We start from the raw sequence: 19369 nt of genomic DNA, 5'->3' as shown, positions 1-19369 counted from the left end.
AGTCTGTCGAGCACCGCTTCTCTAGTAACAGTAATGTCATCGAGACCCTCCAGTCCTACCACTTTTCCATCTCTAACACCCGGCAAATTATTCATGTCCTCCTCCGTGAAGACCAAAACAAAAAAGTTATTCAAGATCTCAGCCATTTCCCCATCCCCTACCACTAAGTCCCCTTTCTCATCCTCTAAGGGTCCAACGTTCACCCTAGCCAGCCTCTCCCTTTTTACATACTTATAAAAACTCTTGCTATCCTTTTTTATATTAAGCGCTAGCCCAGCTTCATAGTTTCTCCTACCCTTCTTTATCAATTTCTTTGTCAATCTTTGTTGACATTTAAACCTCTCCCAATCCTCTTCTCGCCCACTACTCTTAGCTACTCTAAACGCCTCCGCTTTTAACACTTTCCTTCACCCCCTTTGTTATCCACAGCTTATTACCTCTCCTCCTATGGTCCTTTTTGACCATCGGAATAAATTTCTGCTGAGCACCAAGAAAGATCTCCTTAAAAATCCTCCACTGCTCCTCAGCAGACCTACCTTCCAACGCGCTCCCCCAGTCCACATTCGCCAATTCCTCTCTCATCCTACCATACTCCCCTCTGTTCAAACAAAGGACACGTGTCCGGGAACCCACTTTGTCCTCCTCCATCTGCACCAGAAACTCCACCATACAATGATCACTCTCCCCAAGAGGATCCTTCACCGCAAGGTCCCTGATTCTACCCGTCTCATTACATAGCACCAGATCCAAGGTAGCTCGCTCCCTCGTCGGCTCCAACACACACTGTTCAAGGAAACTATCCCGGCAGCATTCCAAGAACTCCTCCTCGAGCCCACCGCGTCCAACATGGGTCGACCAATCAATATGCAGATTGAAATCCCCCATAATTACGGCCGTCCTATTCCTGCATGCCGTACTTATTTGCGCGTTAACAGCCCGCCCCACCTCCAGATCATTATTCGGGGGCCTATAGACGACACCCACCAGCGTCTTCCTCCCTTTGCTGTTCCTAATCTCTACCCACAACGATTCCACTTTCTGCTCTTTGGCTCCAATATCATCCCTTGCTACCACCCTGATGCTATCCTTAATCAGCAGAGCTACACCCCCCCCTTTTTCCTCCCGCCTATCCTTCCTAAACACTTGATACCCCTGGACATTCAGCTCCCAGTCCCTGTCACCTTGCAGCCACGTCTCTGTAATGGCCACCAGATCATATCCATTTGTGCTGATCTGCGCCACCAGCTCATCCACTTTATTCCGAATGCTTCGTGCATTCAGATAAAGAGCCTTCATCCCAGCCTTCACCTGGACCCTATTTGCCAGAACGCCACCAACCATACTCACGCCCCCTACTCCCTTTATTATTGGGACATCCTCGGCCTCTACCCTTACCTGTACCCTCTCCTTAACTTTAGGCCTCTTAATGTCACCTACCCTCGCACCCTCCCCCCCCTAATTAGTTTAAAGCCCTGTCTACAGTCCTCTTTACACGATTCGCCAACACTCTGGTCCCAGCACGGTTCAGACCAACCCCATCCCGCCCGAACAGGTCCCTCCGACCCCAATACTGATGCCAATGCCCCATAAATTCAAACCCATTTCTCCCACACCAATCCCTGAGCCACCCATTCACTTCCTTAATCCTGTCAACCCTACGCCTGTCTGCACTCGGTTCAGGCAGTAGCCCAGAGATAACCACCTTGTCGGTTCTACTTTTTAATTCCATTCCCAGCTTTTCATACTCCCTCCCCAGCTCCTCAGTTCGCATTTTGCCTACGTTGTTGGCACCCACATGTACCACAACGACCGGATTCTCACCCTCCCACTCCAGGTTCCTCTGCAGCCCAGATGTGACATCCTGGACCCGAGCACCAGGCAGACAACACACCCTTCTGTGGACTTTGTCATTGTGACAAAGGACAGTGTCAATACCCTTCACCCCACTATCCCCAACTACTACTACGTTCCTTTTTACCTTCTCCTTGCCTATGTCCTGCTGCATCACTGTACCGTGTGCAAGACAATGCTGATCGGAAAATCGGAAAAATTCAGTAACTATGGGCACAATTTCTTGCTGTTGGTGCTCAATTGGGAATAAGCGCTGGTAAAAAAGGTTAAGGGTTAATTCAGAGGTTCTGCATCCCTAATTCTTAAAAGAGTTTATTTTACAAAATAATTGTATTGAAATGATTTATTTAAATGGCTGTTAATTTTCACTTCCTCCTTTTAAAGAGACACTTTGCCTCTGTCATCCTTTTCAACAGTCTGGCAAAGATCAGAATTTATCATGTGCAAATGCATTTCCCAACATAAAAGCCTGCTTATCAGTTTTTGTTCAAATGAAATAACGACTGCTTGTCGATAGACTAACCTCAAATCTCTGCAGAAGAGACCAATTATAAATGTGTATGTCACATCATCATGGTTCCCTTTCTCCATAAGATCAATAGATTATTTGAATGCTCTGGAAGCCTTTGAGAGTTGGAACATTAAGGAGACATAGTGAAGAGAAGAACTTGCCTTTATATTCCACCCTTCATGTCCCTAAGCCTTTCACTGCTAAAGACTTACTTTGAAGTGTAGCATAGATTCCCGTGTAGAAAAATGCAGCGTCTAATTTAAGCATAGCAAAATCACACAAACTCCAATGGGCTAATGTCCAGCTAACTATTATAAAAACAAGAGTTTACAGCTATATTGTGTTGTTAATGTAATAAAACCTGTCAACGTGCTTCACAGACATAGAACACAATTTGACACCAAGCACCTAAAGATATAGTGGGCCATATGAACCACAGATTTGATCAAAAAAGTAGGATTTAAGAAGTGATTTCAGGGAAGAGAGTTGGAGAGGTGTAGAGCTGAGTACTAGGCAGCTGAGGCACGGCTGCCAATAAAAGAGCAATTAAAATCAGAGTGAGCTCTCCAGAGACTAAAGGTTCAAGTTTATTTATTAGTGTCACAAGTAGGCTTACATTAGCACTGTAATGAAGTTACTATGAAAATCCCCCAATCGCCACACTCCAGTGCCTGTTCGGGTACACTGAGGGAGAATTTAGCATGGCCAATGCTCTTAACCAGCACATCTTTTGGACTGTGGGAGGAAACCGAAGCACCCAGAGGAAACCCATGCAGACAAGGGAAGAACGTGCAGACTCCACACAGTCAGTGACCCAAGTCAGGTCCTTGACGTTGTGAGGCTGCAGTGCTAACTGTGTCACTATGCCACCATGCCATCCCAAGAAATGAAGAAGATTACTGACAAAGGGAGGCTCAAGGTTACAAAGCAATTCGAAAACAAGGCTGAGAATTTTTAAATCAAGGCTTTACTTGACCGGGGTTCGTTGTAGATCAGTGAGTATGAGGATGTTTGGTGAGTGGGGCTTGGTGCAGTTTAAGACAGAGGCAGCAGAGATTTAAATGATCTCAATATGCAGAAAGTAGCATGTGACTGACCACCAGTAGTGCAATGGAATAATTTAGACTAGATGTAATGAAGATATGGATGAGGGTTTCAGTGGCATGTGAACGAAGGCAAGGTAAAGTCCAAGCAATGTTACAGAGGTGAAAGTAGGCATTCTTAGTAATGGTGTAAATGTGTTTTGGGTCAAAACAAAATATCAAGATTAGGTGCAGTCAATAGTCAACCTCAGAAGGTTGCAAAGAAGGGGAATAGTGTTAGTGGTGAAGGAATGAAATTTGTGATAGGAACGTGAACAATGGCACTGTTTTGCCAAAATGTAATTGACGGAAATCACTTCACATCCAATACTGGATGTCAGACGACCAGTCGTGCAATCTAGAGATTATGGAGGGGGCAAGAGAGATGGAGAAGAGATGGAACTGGTACTGTCAGTGTACATATGGAAACTGACATCATGGGCAATGTAGTATTAAGGTGTTCAGGACTGTAAGGGTTAATGTGGGACTGGGGAAACAGTGCCATTCACATAATATAGTCAAATGGGAGTAGTCGAGTGCAGTGATGAGTCTGGTAGAAATCAGCTGATTATAGCACCTAGTCAGGATTGTATCCTGTTTATATGTACATAGTTATGTATCATTGATAAGCACAGTAACTATATATTAGTCTGCCAGCCTCCCAGTTGCTGGCCAGCGCCGTGACTCCCACATCGCTGGCTCTCCGACCTTGCCCCAGCCCGATCACTGGCCCCCAGGACGTGCCTGGGCCCCAGCCCCAGCCACCCCACCATTCTTCACTCACTGTGTCATTCAGCCCAAAGTGCAGAGTGGCAGCTGGACTCCCCTCCCCCCACCCCACAGATCCCTCCCCCTCCAGAAACCCTGCTCCCTTGGCACTGCCTTTGCCCAGTGGGCAGAGCCAAGATGCCCCCTGGGCATTGGATGTTGCGGCCCAGGCTGGCACTGCCAAGGTGGCAAAGCTCAGGGACACCCTTCCGCCCCCGCCACCCCCCTCCCCTTTCACTCCAGCAGCATTAGGCCACCAGCACCCTACAAATAGTGAGCTATAACTGAAGTGGAGCTATCACTGGAGTGAACCACTCCTGGTTGGTGGGTGGGGGGAAGGTGGGGGGGGGCGGGGGGGGGGGGGGGGTGCGAAGGCAAGAGAGGCTAGAAGACCCAGAGACTTCAGTCCCGGGCCTGCTAATTGCATTTAAATTATATGCAAATTAGATTGTGAATACAATAGGCAGGTCTGCGCCGATTTTTGTTGCAGAGCTGACGGTGTTGGAAATACGGTGCTGGCAGACACAAGAAGACCGTGGTGCCCAGTGGGGAGCCCGTAAAGCGGCCTCCGCTTGGGTCTCCCGGCCTGCTGGGCTACAAAATCAGTCATGATGTGGGTATGCCGGCGTTGGACTGGCGTAAACACAGTAAAAAGTCTGACAACACCAGGTTTTAGTCCAACCTATTTATTTGATAATATACTCACAAGCTTTCGGGGTTAGTCCCTTCGTCAGGTGAATGGAGAGTTCTGGCCTCAGACAGAGCATATAAAGCACTAATCTCTAAACTGTCTGTGCTTTATATGCTCTGTCTGAGGCCAGAACTCTCCATTCACCTGACGAAGGGACTAACCCCGAAAGCTTGTGAGTATATTATCAAATAAATAGGTTGGACTAAAACCTGGTGTTGTCAGACTTTTTACTACAAAATCAGCGCAGAGGGATAGGAGAATTGCTCCCATAGACTGTCACTGCTTTCCCCCAATGTTTACTGACCTGCTGTAAACTTAAGGCTGTTTGCTGTTTTCATTTCAGAGTACATTTGATAGTTTTCACCGTAGTTCATATTATATACAAAGTTTCTGCTAGTGTAGCTCAAATGAAAATCTGATTATAGGAAAATTTACAGCAAGAGCCTGCTAGCATTCTTTTAAAGTTCCACATGTGGCTTTGATTTTCCTTTTGGAGAGTCAGTAGTGAGAGTTTACAGCTGAAGTGGAAATTCGACTATCCAGACTTTCCACATAAATCAATTTCTTGCTCTAAATATGTGAGTTTATGTTTATTTTGCAGTTTGTATTAGGCGGCTGTAGTTTGGCTGCCAAAAATACAATAATATAGAACAACTGTGCAAGCTTAGAGTGTGCCTTGTAAAGATTTTAACATTTGTTATTTTCTATTGCTGCCTAAATTGAAATTAAACTTGCACAAGAAATGGAAGGAATAAGCCTTTCAGATTTTTCTCAATATTTAAGAATTCATTGTGTCAGATTAAAGAAAACTACGGTGGTCTACTGCTAATCTTGCAGTTACACCAGCAAGCAGGGGAAGAGTGACATTGCTGAATGTCTGAGAAATGGTGATCAACATGCTATCTAGACCCTGGTGGTAATTGTTTAGGAAAATCTGGAAAAGAAAGAAAAAGAAGTATGTTTAGATTTTACACCTTATGGAATGACCTGTATATACATTTCATAGAACTGACTCCCTACAGTACAGAGGGAGGCCATTTGGCCCATTAAGCCTGCACTGACAACAATTCCAACCAGGCCCTATCCCTGCAGCACCACGTGTTTAGCCTTCTAATCCACCTGACACTAAGGGGGCAATTTACCACGTCAATCCACCTAACCCGCACATCTTTGGACTGTGGGAGGAAACTGGAGCACCCGGAGGAAACCGAGGGACATGAGGAGAACACACAAACTCCACACAGACAGAATTGAACCCAGGTCCCTGGCGCTGTGAGGCAGCAGTGCTAATCACTGTGCCACCATGCCACCCAGTTGAAGGCTGTCAGGAAGATATATTACTAGTCTTGCTTTGTTTCTGTGCAACAAACAGGAGCGGTACAGATAAGAGTTTTGAGTAGAAGTATTTAATTGGCCTGATGATGAAGTTCAGACTAATAGCAGCCAGGATGGTAGCAATAAGCAATAATGTAGTGATGTAGTCAACAAATGCAAGGATTGACAGTCGTCCTTTTTAAACTAGCTAAATCAACATTGAAAGCTCACAAATGTTGCCGAGGAAAGTAAGGGTATGAGAAATGCATCTATATCCCATTGTTATTGCATTGCAGGTCAGTTTTGTAATGTGGCTGCTGTCTTGGTCGGGACTTATTAGTGACAGCAGAAAATAGAATAAGTATTTTGTCACTACTTTGTAGATTTGCAATACTCTTAAGATAAATCTAAACAGTTCCAAGGTGTGATGACTTAGTCCTAATCTAATACAAAATATCAACTCTTACAGATTGCTAGTAGCAGATCTGGAATACCATTCCCCTCCAATGACCGGGGTACCTTGGAAGAACAAATTAAGCCAATGCTTGACTGGGCATTTGGTGGTTTTCAACCAAAAGGTTATGAAGGAATTAAGCCCAAACAAAACACAGGTAATCAACAACAAAAAGAGAGGTTTGCTGGTTCATTATGATTTTAGCAGTAGTCAACACAGGTACCAGAACAGAAAATGCTGGAAAAGCTCAGCAGGTCTGACAGCCTTTGTGGGGAGAGAATAGAGCCAACGTTTTGAGCCTAGATGACTTCCATCAGCGTTTTTTCAGATTCCACCATCCGCAGTATTTTGCTTTTATGTCAATACAGGTAGCCCACTTTATACTTAAAAAAGGGATAAGTTTTTCTTCTTTAATTAAGTTTTTCCATGAAAAGAAAGAAATGAATACATATTAAATTGTCCTTATTGTTTTTGACTCTGAGCTGGATTAAAAACCAAAGCACACAATTTATTCAAAATAATTGAACCAAGATGAAAACGTAAAATTTAAAAAGTAGCCATGATCAGAAGTGCAATTATGAAACTTGAGGTGAATGGTTTAGTTTGAGTCAGTGAACAGCTCAAGCCATCTCAAGCGACTCAAGTATGGAATTTTAATTATCCGAATCCCTTGGAGCAATAAAGAGCTACATGAACCAAATAGCCTTTCATTTCATAAGTGTGCGGCTGACTAACAACACTAGATCATTTAGGTCAATGCTCCCTTCACACTCAGCAGCCAGAATATTTTATTTTTAAGACAGTCCATTGGGCTGTATTTTGGCAGGGTGGTACTGGCCCTGAAAGCTGGGGGCAACCATGCTTCAGTTATCTCATGGAGTCATGACTGAATTCTGTGGCAATCAGGTAGCAAATGGACTGCTGTCGGGTTCCTGTCCCAGCAGTGCCCCTAGAAGTTGCGGCTACTGTTAAGATGGTATCTAACTGAGAGAAGCAAAGTGGACATCACCTCAGAAGTGATTAAATGGGGTTATGATTTCTGAGACCTGTGTGATTGGTCCTGATGAAGTGATGAGGAGGGTGAGTTTCCTGATGAAGGAACAGTACTCCAAAAGCTCGTGATTCCAAATAAACCTGTTGGACTTTAACCTAATGTTGTGACACTTATCACCATCAAGGACCTGGAGCAAAGCAACAACACCTGAAAGCTGATAAAACTGACCACAAAATTACATCCTCCTGAATAATTCCCCAGATTCAAAAAAATACATTGTATCTACCCTGTGTAAGTACAAGAAGACAGATTGGATTTCTGAACAATTTGGTGTGCAAGTTGGTTGTGGTCCTCCTGATTTTCTGAATCATTAAGAAACTGGGAATTGCAATCGAGTAATGACTTCTGCAGTCAACTATTTGATCTGCTAAGCAAACTCTTGTGAATGCTAAATCTCAAAATACATTCCTCTATATCACAAATTGCAATCACTATCAGGGAGTGGTTCAAATTATGAATTAGGATTCATATGATGAATGTAATATAGATTTTTACAATGTAATTTATTTTAGTTACTCATTGTTTTCTGTGTAACAGAAAAAGCAACCAGTTAATCATTGAGCTTGGTTTTGTACAATGTATGTTTGCATATTGCTTTCACATCAATTCTTCCATCTGTTGGATAGAAAATGACACTGCAGGTGAAAACCCCGTAGAAGTCTATGTGCCTGAGTACTATCCTCCCACAAAAAAGCAGAAAACAAGCTTATACAAAAGCAAAGAAGGAACAGAAGAGGAACACCGGGGAAGAGGTAAGTAATGTTTTCAATGAAGTTAAACTGCTGAGTGTATTATTAGTGGGTCAAAAATCTCATAGTTTTTTTTCATTTTTTTCTGCAGAAAAAATTTTCTTTCAAGTTACCAGTAGCAATAAAAGCATCGAAGGTAACTTTTTTTTTACTTTTAATACATTTGACTACTCTTAAGTGCAACTCTTCCAGTTTATTCAAATGACAGCTTGGGTACCACACTGGTAGATTGGCGATTTCACAATTAGTATTATAATGCGAATGTGCTACCCTTTAAACATTTACAGTTGATTGCAATGGTAAATATAATACTGACATATTCCTGCATTAAAGCTCACAAGAATAACTCAAGCAATATGATAAAACTGCTAAATTGGTATATTTCTGCGTTGTTTTATTGGAAAGTACGCTACTAGTTTTGAGTTTAAGTTCAGTAAAGTACTTATGTAGTATCCAAATTTCTTCATTAAAACTTTGTGAAACTCAATTGCGGGCACAGATTTTGTAGTCTTAGCATAGAAATGCCATATCTGTAGAGTACCAGGTTTAGCTCTTGCAATGGGGTCACCCCATAACACAACCATATAATTACAGAATCTCTACAATGCAAAAGGAAGTTATTCAGCCGATTGGGTCTGCACTGACTCCACAAAAGAGCATCTTGCCCAGGCCCACCCTATCCCCCTAAACCTGTGTATATACGATGGCTAATCCATGTAACCTACACATTTTGGGATTGGAGGGGCAATTTAGCATGGTCAATCCACCTAACCTGCACATCTTTGGACTTGGAAGGAAAACAGAGCACACCGAGAAAACCTGCACAGACACGGGCAGAATGTACAAAGGCTACATCGACAGTCATGCAAGGCTGGAATCAAACCCAGCTCCCTGGTTCTGTGAGACAGCAGTGCTAACCACTGTGCTGACAAGGGGTAGAAAATTTTCCAATTGTTTTGCTAAATGTCAACTTAGGCAGGAAAACTGAGTATAGCAGGCTGGCTGCACTGCCACATTTCCTGCCATATCTCTTCACACTTAGTCAAAAAAAGAAAGGTCTCACGATATCATGTTGGCAGAGCCAGCAACGTAGGCTCCTGAAAGATTGGGGCACTCTACAACAATCTTGCTTAAATCATGGACAGCATGGCTCAGCTGAATGTCGGACTTGCAGGTCTCAGGCACACTGAATGAACTTGGCCCATTTTCTAATGGTTCACAATCAACTGACAATCCATTAAGTTTACATGTTGCACTGCATATGTTCTTACTTGCCATCGGATCCTTAAAGAGGCATGTAAGAATGGATGCAGGCTCCAAGAGGGGGACCATGGGCTCTGCAAGCCTCCACCTTCCTAATAATTTTGCCTTGACATTCAAGATATCACCCTTGCAGGCAAGACAAAAGTGCAGGAAGTGGGTATCCATAGTTATTGTAAAGGCCACTGGAGGACAACACAAAATTGACTGTGGCTTTTAGGACGTGGCTCGTTTGATCCTAATGAACACCCTCATTGTGATTGATGAGAAAGATCAGACATTTATTGTCCTCCAGGATGATATCATCCTGCAGGGCATGGCCTTAGTATGAGAGATGAAAGTCAAGGGCTGGAGAGTGCATAGCTACGTTGTATATCGAGGAAGACAAAATGCGAACTAACATTGATTCTTGAATTATATCAGTTCAGGCTGTTTTCTTAATAGCTGCAATGCAAGTGAGGAAAAGAGCCTCTTGCCATTTGGCGCAGCTCAGACAGGACTGCCACCCTGAGGAACAAGAGCCTTTGAGGCTTCGGGAAGACATCGATGCTGACGGGGAGGGACCAAATCCACAAAGATGTTTGGTGCAGACAAATGTTTATAGTAGACACAGTTCATATATGGAGATGTAGTGGCTAATATTTTTCATTTACCATGCGCCAACTTGGAGGGCATTGCTCATAAGGTAGCTCTCAACTTTTTTGCCAGCAGGTCTTTCCAGGGCTCCACTGGGGACCTTGGTGGAATCTCGCAGTCAACAACACAAGTGCATCAGGAAGATAACTGATGCCCTTTTCAATAAAGCTCCCGTTACATGCTAGCTAGGCTGTCAGGGCTGTGGGCTTTGTTGCGATCTCAGGCTTTCTGCAAATGCAGGGTCCTGTCAACTGCACACAAGTTGAGAACTTCTGGGCAGCATCTTCTGAGATTCATTAATGGGAAATGATTGCACTCTCTAGATGTACAGCCAACCTGTGCTCAGAGAAAACAGATCAAGCATATTTGTGCCATGGATCCAGGGAACTCTCAAGACTCTTAATCTTGAGTCACTCACAGTGCCATAGATCTTTGATGGCCCTAGGAACTTAGATGATTGGCTCCTCAGTGATATGGGGTACCCCCTGAAGACATAGTTAATGATACCCAACATGTCCAAAGAGTGAATCTGGGAAGAGATACAATGCTGCTGCACATTCAGCTAGAAGGCCTTTTAAAGATGCATTTCAGATCAATCAGGCGGTGCTTGCCAGTGCTCATCACCAAGGACATCCTGAACATCGTTGTTTGCTCCTCAGTTGAGGAGGACATTGAAGGGGATGAATTTGAAGAGAGCGAGGATTCATACAAGCAATATAAGGATGTCACTGCCTAAGCACAATGCAGATGACATGCCCGTGACAATCTCATAGCTGCAAGATTAAGGAATAAGGTGAAGACAAGTTGATATGAGCGCAGTCCTCTTCACAACTCAACGCGGGGAAGACAACAACACCTTCAATACCATCACCAACATCCAATGAAAGGTTATCAATCTCAAAATGAGAACAGAGGAAGCAGAAGTCACAATTACATCTAATGATGAGGTCATCCTTGGATGGCACAGTGGCTTACTGAACTTGTGGCTGCTACGTAATCCACTAGTGCACCTTCTGAAGCAATGATGCATAGTACAGTCCTTTCAACTGTGGCACAATTAAGTCAGTGGGCATGGCAGCCTTCAAGAAGTAGAAACACAATTGCACACATAGATACACTCAAGCCATTCTTAACAAAGTGATTCAAAGACAAAAAGCATCTGTCAATGTTTATCGTTTGACCATCTAAAGACGGTGCTATATCCAGACAGCACAATCTCTCCAAATGCCAACTTTCATGTATGATTAATACAGAGGCCGCATCTTGATACTGAGCCACAATATGCCATCAGGATGCAGAGATCTGTCACAGCTGGACGCAAAGCTGCGAGTAATGTTAGCATCAGGACTCAGCAGGACTATTGTGTGGTTATTGACAAACACACATTATCCTGCATTCATCGGAAGCCTGCCAAATTTATGCTCTGCATCACTTTGGTATCTGGGAGAGATGTAGTCCTGTAATTGACACAGCAGTCAGTGATAACTTTGTGCCTTCATATTATACTGATGAGTACTTAGGAGGTGTGCTGTAGCATTGCTTTCATACCATTACAGTTCTTGTTATTATCCATTTTGCATAGGGCTAGCCATGGTGTGAACCCTCACGTTGAGGTTTCCTTGCCTCACCCACCACTGGATTTTCTGGTCTCGCCGAAAGTCAGTGGCTGGTTGGCTAATCTGCTGTATTCCCCCACAGCGGATACTGCCACTGCAGGGCTGGAAAATCCTGTCCTAACCACTGAGCGCACAGTCATGCAATGAATTCCATATCGATTGGCGTTCTGTGACCTCACAGAGAGATTCCATCAAGCAACACTAAACAACCATTCAGGAGCTAAAATAACATCCTCACAGGTAATTGGAGGGCTTCATCAGGATGACTGGACATCCCTGACAGCTCACGCTGCCGTCTAATAGATATTTCAAATATCGCCAAGTGGAAGCAACTTCATCATTTAGCGTCAATGCATAGGGAGAATGGGAATTAATAAATGAATACTCTTTAGTCTTAAAAGCAGAGACAACATAACACTGCAATATGGTATGAAAGGTTATGGCATTGGAAGTGATGGTGCTGACTAACCCTCAACTAGAGAGTGGTGCATCTGTGAAACTCATTGCAACAGAGGGCTGTGGAGGCCAGATCATTGAGTGTCTTTAAGACAGAGTTGAATAGGTTCTTGATCAATAAGAGGATCAAGGGTTATGGAGAGAAGGCAGGAGAATGGGGAAGAAAATCATATCAGCCACGATTGAATGGCGGAGCAGACTCGATGGGCTGAATAGCCTAATTCTGCTCCTGTATGTTATGGTCGTATGGAAGATGAATAAAACTTCTAACAATAAAACAAAATCCATTGCAAAATGCACTTTGGTTAAAAGACTCCAGTGCAGATTGTGACAAACACTTATAATATCCACATCATGTCACACGTAACCAGCAGATGGACAATGCCTGTGAACCATTTTAACATCCCCCCCCTCATTTAGATCCTCCACAAACTGCACCCTCATCTCTGACTAGGGAGAGAAAGCTCAGCACACACAGCAGGTATGCATGCTTCTCTCCCCTGCTGATAATGAGTTACCTTGTCCTATATAAAGACTAGATTGACTATGAGCAGTATGGATGAAAGAGCAGTTCAGAAGCATGCGTGCCTGTTGTGTGTGCGAGGCTCTCCCCATTAAGGGAAGAAGATGCTGTTTGTGGAGGATCTAACATGTGAGGGGGTATTAAAGTGGCTGGTAGCCATTCAGTGCTTTTGTCCATGTGCTGGTCCTGTATGACATCCCTGTGAACTCTAACCCTTAGCCTGCCTGATGCCCTAAAGAGAGAATGCGGACACACAGCAGGCATGTATGCTTCTGAACTGCTCTTTCATCCGTACTGCTGACAGTCAATTGGCAAGAGAGAGAAGCACGCATACATGCTGTGTGTGTTGAGATGATTTTGTCCTTGCACTGCTACTGGCAATGATCTCTACGGTGACTTCCCAGACTGGTGGGTGGACCTGCTGCTCCCGTCCCTTCAAAAGAGGACCTCCTGTCTATCCTGTACGGCCCGGAGGAGAATTGCGAGGGAGATTTCGCTGAACTGTGATACAAAGGATTTGTTTTATTCGGGTGTCATTGCCAACCTCAATTACACAATCCACCTGGCCTGCAGTGAGAATCCATTGCTGAAAAAAATGTCACAATTCTGCATATTTCACATTAAAGTTTCTTTTAGAGATGAATTTACTGAGGAAAATTATAGTAAAAAGTCAAAAAACACTAATTCAGAGATACATCTTTTAATTTTGTTTTGATATATAAATTGAAAACACTTTATTTATTATATATGCTAATTATATACTATGCCAGAGAAACTTGGCAATTTGCCAAGGATTTGGTTTAGAACTGCTGTACTTTTATTTTGTGATTCCAAATAGTTTTTATTTTAAGCATTATTTTTAAAAAAGGCTCTTCAAGCAAAAACTATTGCCAACCCTAGTTTTAGAAGTGTGCAAAAATGATTCCCCTCTGTGGGGAAGTACTTTGCTGCCACCTGGCATCTCCCAGAATTCTACAAGTCAGGTCATAAACTCAGCAGTTTAGAGTCTTTGGAATATCGTGCAATTTCATTACAAGATGCCTTGTATTGATGCTGTGTGCTCGAACATGCCATACCACGATGTTGCATTTGAATACTTTGGTTTCAAGTTCATCATTAAGGCCAGGATCTGGAGTCACTGGTCCTACAGGTACAAAATCTTAACAGACACTATGCACTATTTTTCAGCAGGCATTCTCTCTTCCTTTTGGTATCATGTCCTGACAGAGCACGGGTGACCATGGACCTCAATGTTAATCTTGCTCTGGAGGTGTGAATCACCTTTGGTGGTACATTCATCCAGTTTGCAAGGCTCTGTAAGATGATTTTTCTTTGTCCGCTTTGATTTCTTCTCCCATCGATCTTTCCCATCAGCGGCGAACTTTATAAATCATGGTTAATGCCTGCTGAACAACAATCATCAGAAAAATGCATTACAAGCACACTAAGTGTCCCTGTCTTCAAATTTCTGTAGCGGGCTTTGGAAATTTCACCTGTTGTGTGGTAGCAGAATATTTGTGACTGATACAGAAATCACACTCCCATTTGGATTTAAAACCTACACTTCCCTGCTTCGCTACTGAATTTCATTATCTCATTCTGAGCGATCTGTGAAATTCCCTTTGGTGTGAATTTCTTATATACTATATAAAAAAATCAAATTATGTTCTAAGCCAGATCTACAGGGTGAAAGCAATATTTTTTCCCTCTTTATGCTGAGTGGTGTCATTTTGTGATGAATCAGAATGGTGTCTCAAGCAGTGTTGCATGAAAATGTCTCAGAAGTGACAGCCGAGGCACTCTTTATATGGAAGGCTTTGTGTGAAAATTCACTCTTATCTCACTATAGACTACTGCTTATGTAGGTGTTATAAATCCTGGCCTCGTTCCACAATTTCAGAGTACTGCTGTGATCCAGAGTTTGAAATACTGAAAGCTGTTTGGATTAGAATGCCAGTTCAATTTGCAAAGCACGCATTGTGTGGGAGCAGGGCTGAGTGATCAGCTTTTAAGAATGCAACCTTTCATTGTCCGATGAGAAGCTATCTCGATGTAAGTCTGCATTATGACAGCCTAAGAATAATTTGTAATATATTTTAATGACATGGATCAGAAGAATACTATTGCCCACCTTCACAAGATGAAGAGCAATTGTAATACAGTTCTTGAAAGAAGTAATACGTTTTTAAGAAACTATTAATGTTTGTTTTGTTTAATATATCTTTCAAAAACCTAGTTTGATGTGCTTTCCAAAAGTCTGTTACTTTCCATGTAGAGGGGGATCAGTGAACCATGAATGACCACTCAGGGATGGGAATATCTTAATCAACCAATTTTAAACTAACACAGTTGGTATGTGGGTAGGATAACCCCTTACCCACTCTTAGCGTCTTACTTGGACTTATGTTGTCTGAGAGGTTTTCTGAGTTCTCCAATGCAGTGTAATCTGTGATTCAATGGTCCCTTTCTTGTTTGAAGAGCTCTTCTTTGTTGGCCTGCAGGGCTGATCGTCACCTTTAGAGCTGCATTAACTGCTGGGCTTGGAGCTGCTTTGTTGAAATATGTATATCCTTTCCATGGGTAGCTTTAGTTCTCAAGAAGCTTCTAGTTGGTTTCATGTTGGATTTAGCATAATGTTTTAAAATCAGAATTAATTATTTTTATATGGCACATCAAATGATTAAAGGCTTTCATGACACCAGTTATGAAGAGTGCCATGTTAAAAATGGAAGAGATCCCTATTCTTCAGCTATTGGACGCAGTAGAGGAATAATCTGTGAGGCAATTTTTTTTCAGAATTGTTGTGGTTTTAATGTCTCGAGAATTAATAGACTGACAAACCCAACATAGTTTCCATCTTTTGCCTCAAAAATAGGTTTTACTTACAGTTTTCCCACCAGAACATGGTTTAATGGTGTGCTTCTGCAGACTCGTAATGGTGTGTGAAAATGAACAAAATAATTTGTAGGTAACAGAAAATGAAAATTTTATACAAAACAATATTGGATTAAGTTGGAGTAATTGCAGGATCATTGTAGTGCACAAATGTATATGTAAAAATAGCCTTCATTTAGAGTACATTGTACATTAGCGAGCTAATGTTCATACTGAAGTGTGATGAATGTCTACTTTGGCCACAGTTGTTACCATTAAAAGAATGTGCACTGTAAGTGGGTTAATGTTGTTATTAAGTACAGATCAAAAGGACAAAAGAAAACCTTGTCAGTTAAGATCCCATTGTTTCAATGGCCACACTCCTGTCTTGATAAACGCAGGATCCCCTAATTTATGGGCAGCATGGTGACACTCCCCGCACCCCCACCCCATCACTGACTCTGCCCCGCATCACACTGACTCTGCCCCGCATCACACTGACTCTGCCCCGCATCACACTGACTCTGCCCCCCATCACTGACTCTGCCCCCCATCACTGACTCTGCCCCCCATCACTGACTCTGCCTTCCATAACTGACTCTGCCCCCCATTTAAGTAAGTGGGGAAATCTCTCCAGAATTATTCCCCAGTCAGATGAAACTGAGGGTAACTTTTGAATAGTTTGCCAGTCTGTCGGTTCGTTATTCCCCCCTTGCCTATTACTCCCTGATCATGAATGTTCCCAGGCCAGTAGGCTATCAAACAACGAGCAGGATTTGAATCTGTACCTATCCTCACTAAGATTTGATCCAATTAGAATGGCAGGACATTGCTGAGATCACCCTGGCTACAGGAAGTGATGAAGGCCAACTCCTGGAACAGGAAACAGTGTCCTTGCCCAGTGAAAGTTCCTATTTGTTTCAGCATTGTCCAGATGGGTGAGAACTGGCATGTGGCTTGGAACCGGACACAGCAGCTGCCTCACGTATCAACAAGGTTAGCACTGCTGCCTCACAGCGCCAGGGACACAGGTTTGATTCCTAGCTTCACAGATCTCACAGATTATTGGTTTGATTCCCAGCTTGGGTCACTTTCTGTGCGGACTTTGCATATTCTCCCTGAGTCTGCATGAGTTTCCTCCAGGTGCTCTAGTTTCCTCTTACAGTCAGAAAGACATGTTGGTTTGGTGCATTAGCCATGCTAAATTCTCTCTCAGTGTACCCAAACAGGTACTTGAGTATGGTAACTTGGGGATTTTCACAGTAATTTCATTGCAGTGTTTATGTAAGCCTACTTGCAATACTAATAAATTAATTTTAAACTCGTTCCTTTTGAAAAAAATCTCACCTTGTTTCCAGTGCATACAATTTGGACCTGAATTCTCCCAGATCTGTGCTGCATTTATTGGATGATCATATGTAATAGAGAAGATGAATGTAAAGTGCAGAAGAACTGTAAATTTTTATTCCTTATGGATTGTTTCTAAATGGCTCAGAAATTGTGGCTGTACGTAGAAGTTGATTGCAAAATAATATAGTAAATATCATCGAGCACCCTTTCAAATGAAGTTCTCTACAAATCGGAACTCTTGATGTTCTCATCACTTTATTTTAGCAACCTGAAGCATCTTGGAAACTTTGTGTACGCTGTATTATCTTGTACTTTAACCTGTGTTTTAATGTACTGTTGATGATCAGAAGTAAAAAGAATACTGTTCTTTACTTCCTGAGTACTTGCAAATTAGTTCATGCTGGAAGTATTGTGCTGTATCCCATTTGTAAATGGAACTCTCAGTGAATTGGCACCACCCATTCCTAGCTCATGCCGAATAATAAAGATATTACTGGAGACGGAAATGCAGGTGCCTATGGGGAAATTGTGGTTTTGCAAATGGCCATTTTTACGTGGAGTCAAATGGTTCTCAATTCAAGCTGTTGTTTTAAGTCATTCATGAAAAAGGAAACAGTAGAGATGACATGAAAGAGTTTTGCCTTAATCCTACCCGGAAAACGAAAAGGTAATTTATGGGCAATTAGTGAGTCCCTAGAACTGACAGTGTGGTTTGGCATTATCACGTAACTGCTTCCAACTTCCAAAGAAGAAGCTCACAGTTTGCTGAATCATTTTTTTCCTAATAGATAACAAATTTGAAGAACCAATAGATGGAAAACAAATTTGAACAAAGTTCTTTAGTGCAGAGACCATAAGATTATATATACTACTTCCTATTAGATGTAATTTTCTAAAATGTAGGTATACCTACGTAGGTATACCAAACTGACGTAACAGTCTGAGTTGTCAAACCGCATCTTTTCCAGTGAAAAATAATAATGAAGTATTGCAGAGCAACAGATCCCACATCAGAAAATTTTCGAAGTAGAAAGTTTTATATTAGTTAGGAAACCAGATAATATTAAATCTAATAAAAGCAAAATACTGCGGATGCTGGAAATGTAAAATAAAACCAGAAAATGCTGGATAAACTCAGCAGATCTGGCAGCATCTGTAGAGAGAGAAACACAGTTAACATTTCAAGACTATATGACCCTTTCACAGAACCGAAGAGGAATAGAAGTGTGATGAATTATGTACTTGGAGAGGAGCCTGGGGCAGAATGGAAAGTTAGTGATAGGTCAGAGTTAAGGAGAGATTGACAAACTTTTCATGGGCATGAGTCAAAGGGGTTATTAATGGTGCCATTAGGGACTGAAGAGAGTTAATAGTTGCAAAAGTAGAATAACAGAATGTGTTAGTAGGAGAAGAGGTCAGTGCTCAATGGGAACAAAGCTGAAAATAACAGACAGTGGTCACATGTAGGGAAGGGATGGGGTAGTATTGGAACAAGCCAGTGGAACTGGATAACCGAAAAAAGAAAGTCAAGATGGAGGGGAAAATCCAGGTCTCAATTTGTTGAACTCTGAGTCCAGAAGGCTGTAATCTGACGATTTGGAAAATGAGGGGGAAGAGTTTTCCAGCCACCCCCTCCCTGAAACTGGAAGATCCGGCCTGAGGTCAACCGACCTTTCCATGGTCTGCCCTCACCCACTACGATTCCCATGGTGAGTGCAATGGGAAAATTCGTCCCGAGATGATGTCCTTCCAGCTTGCGTTGGGCTCCACTGGAGCATTCTAACAGGCCAAGGATAAACATGCAGGCGTGAAATCCAGGTGCTGATTGAAATGGCATGCAACCAGAGATCGTTGCCATGCATGCAGATGGAGCGAAGGTGTTCTGCAAAGCAATCACCCAGTCTGCGTTTAGTTTCCCCAGTTAGAGGAAAACGCATTAGGAACGTCGAATACAGTAGAATAAATTGGAGGAGGTAAAAGGGAGATGTTGCATCACTTGAAAAGAGTGTTTGGGTCCTTCAGTAGTGAGGAGGGAGGAGGTACAGGGGCAGGTGTTCTGCGATTGCATGGACAGGTATCGTGGGAAGTATCATGTGTATTTGTTCAGTTTAATTGGGGTTTGATTCAGTCAGATGCTTTTTAAGGATATATTCATGCTGCAGATACTAGTCTAAGACTGG

The 19369-nt window shown here is 42.6% G+C and overlaps 1 protein-coding gene across 7 annotated transcripts in view; it reads left to right on the top strand.

Annotated features, from left to right (window-relative positions):
• The window catches only part of dnmt3bb.1 (DNA (cytosine-5-)-methyltransferase 3 beta, duplicate b.1), a 245309-nt gene that overhangs the window by 147626 nt on the left and 78314 nt on the right, over positions 1-19369 (top strand). For all 7 annotated transcript variants that reach the window (XM_080204810.1, XM_080204812.1, XM_080204806.1 and 4 more), the window contains 3 exons: positions 6687-6828; positions 8352-8477; positions 8566-8610. In XM_080204810.1, coding sequence (XP_080060936.1) covers positions 6687-6828; positions 8352-8477; positions 8566-8610 — 313 coding nt within the window. The remainder of the gene's footprint in view (positions 1-6686; positions 6829-8351; positions 8478-8565; positions 8611-19369) is intronic.

This window comes from Carcharhinus amblyrhynchos, chromosome 16 (assembly GCF_965287045.1).
Source record: "Carcharhinus amblyrhynchos chromosome 16, sCarAmb.v2.hapA, whole genome shotgun sequence".
Taxonomy (NCBI): Eukaryota; Metazoa; Chordata; class Chondrichthyes; order Carcharhiniformes; family Carcharhinidae; genus Carcharhinus; species Carcharhinus amblyrhynchos.
This window is presented reverse-complemented; position numbering and strand designations above follow the sequence as displayed.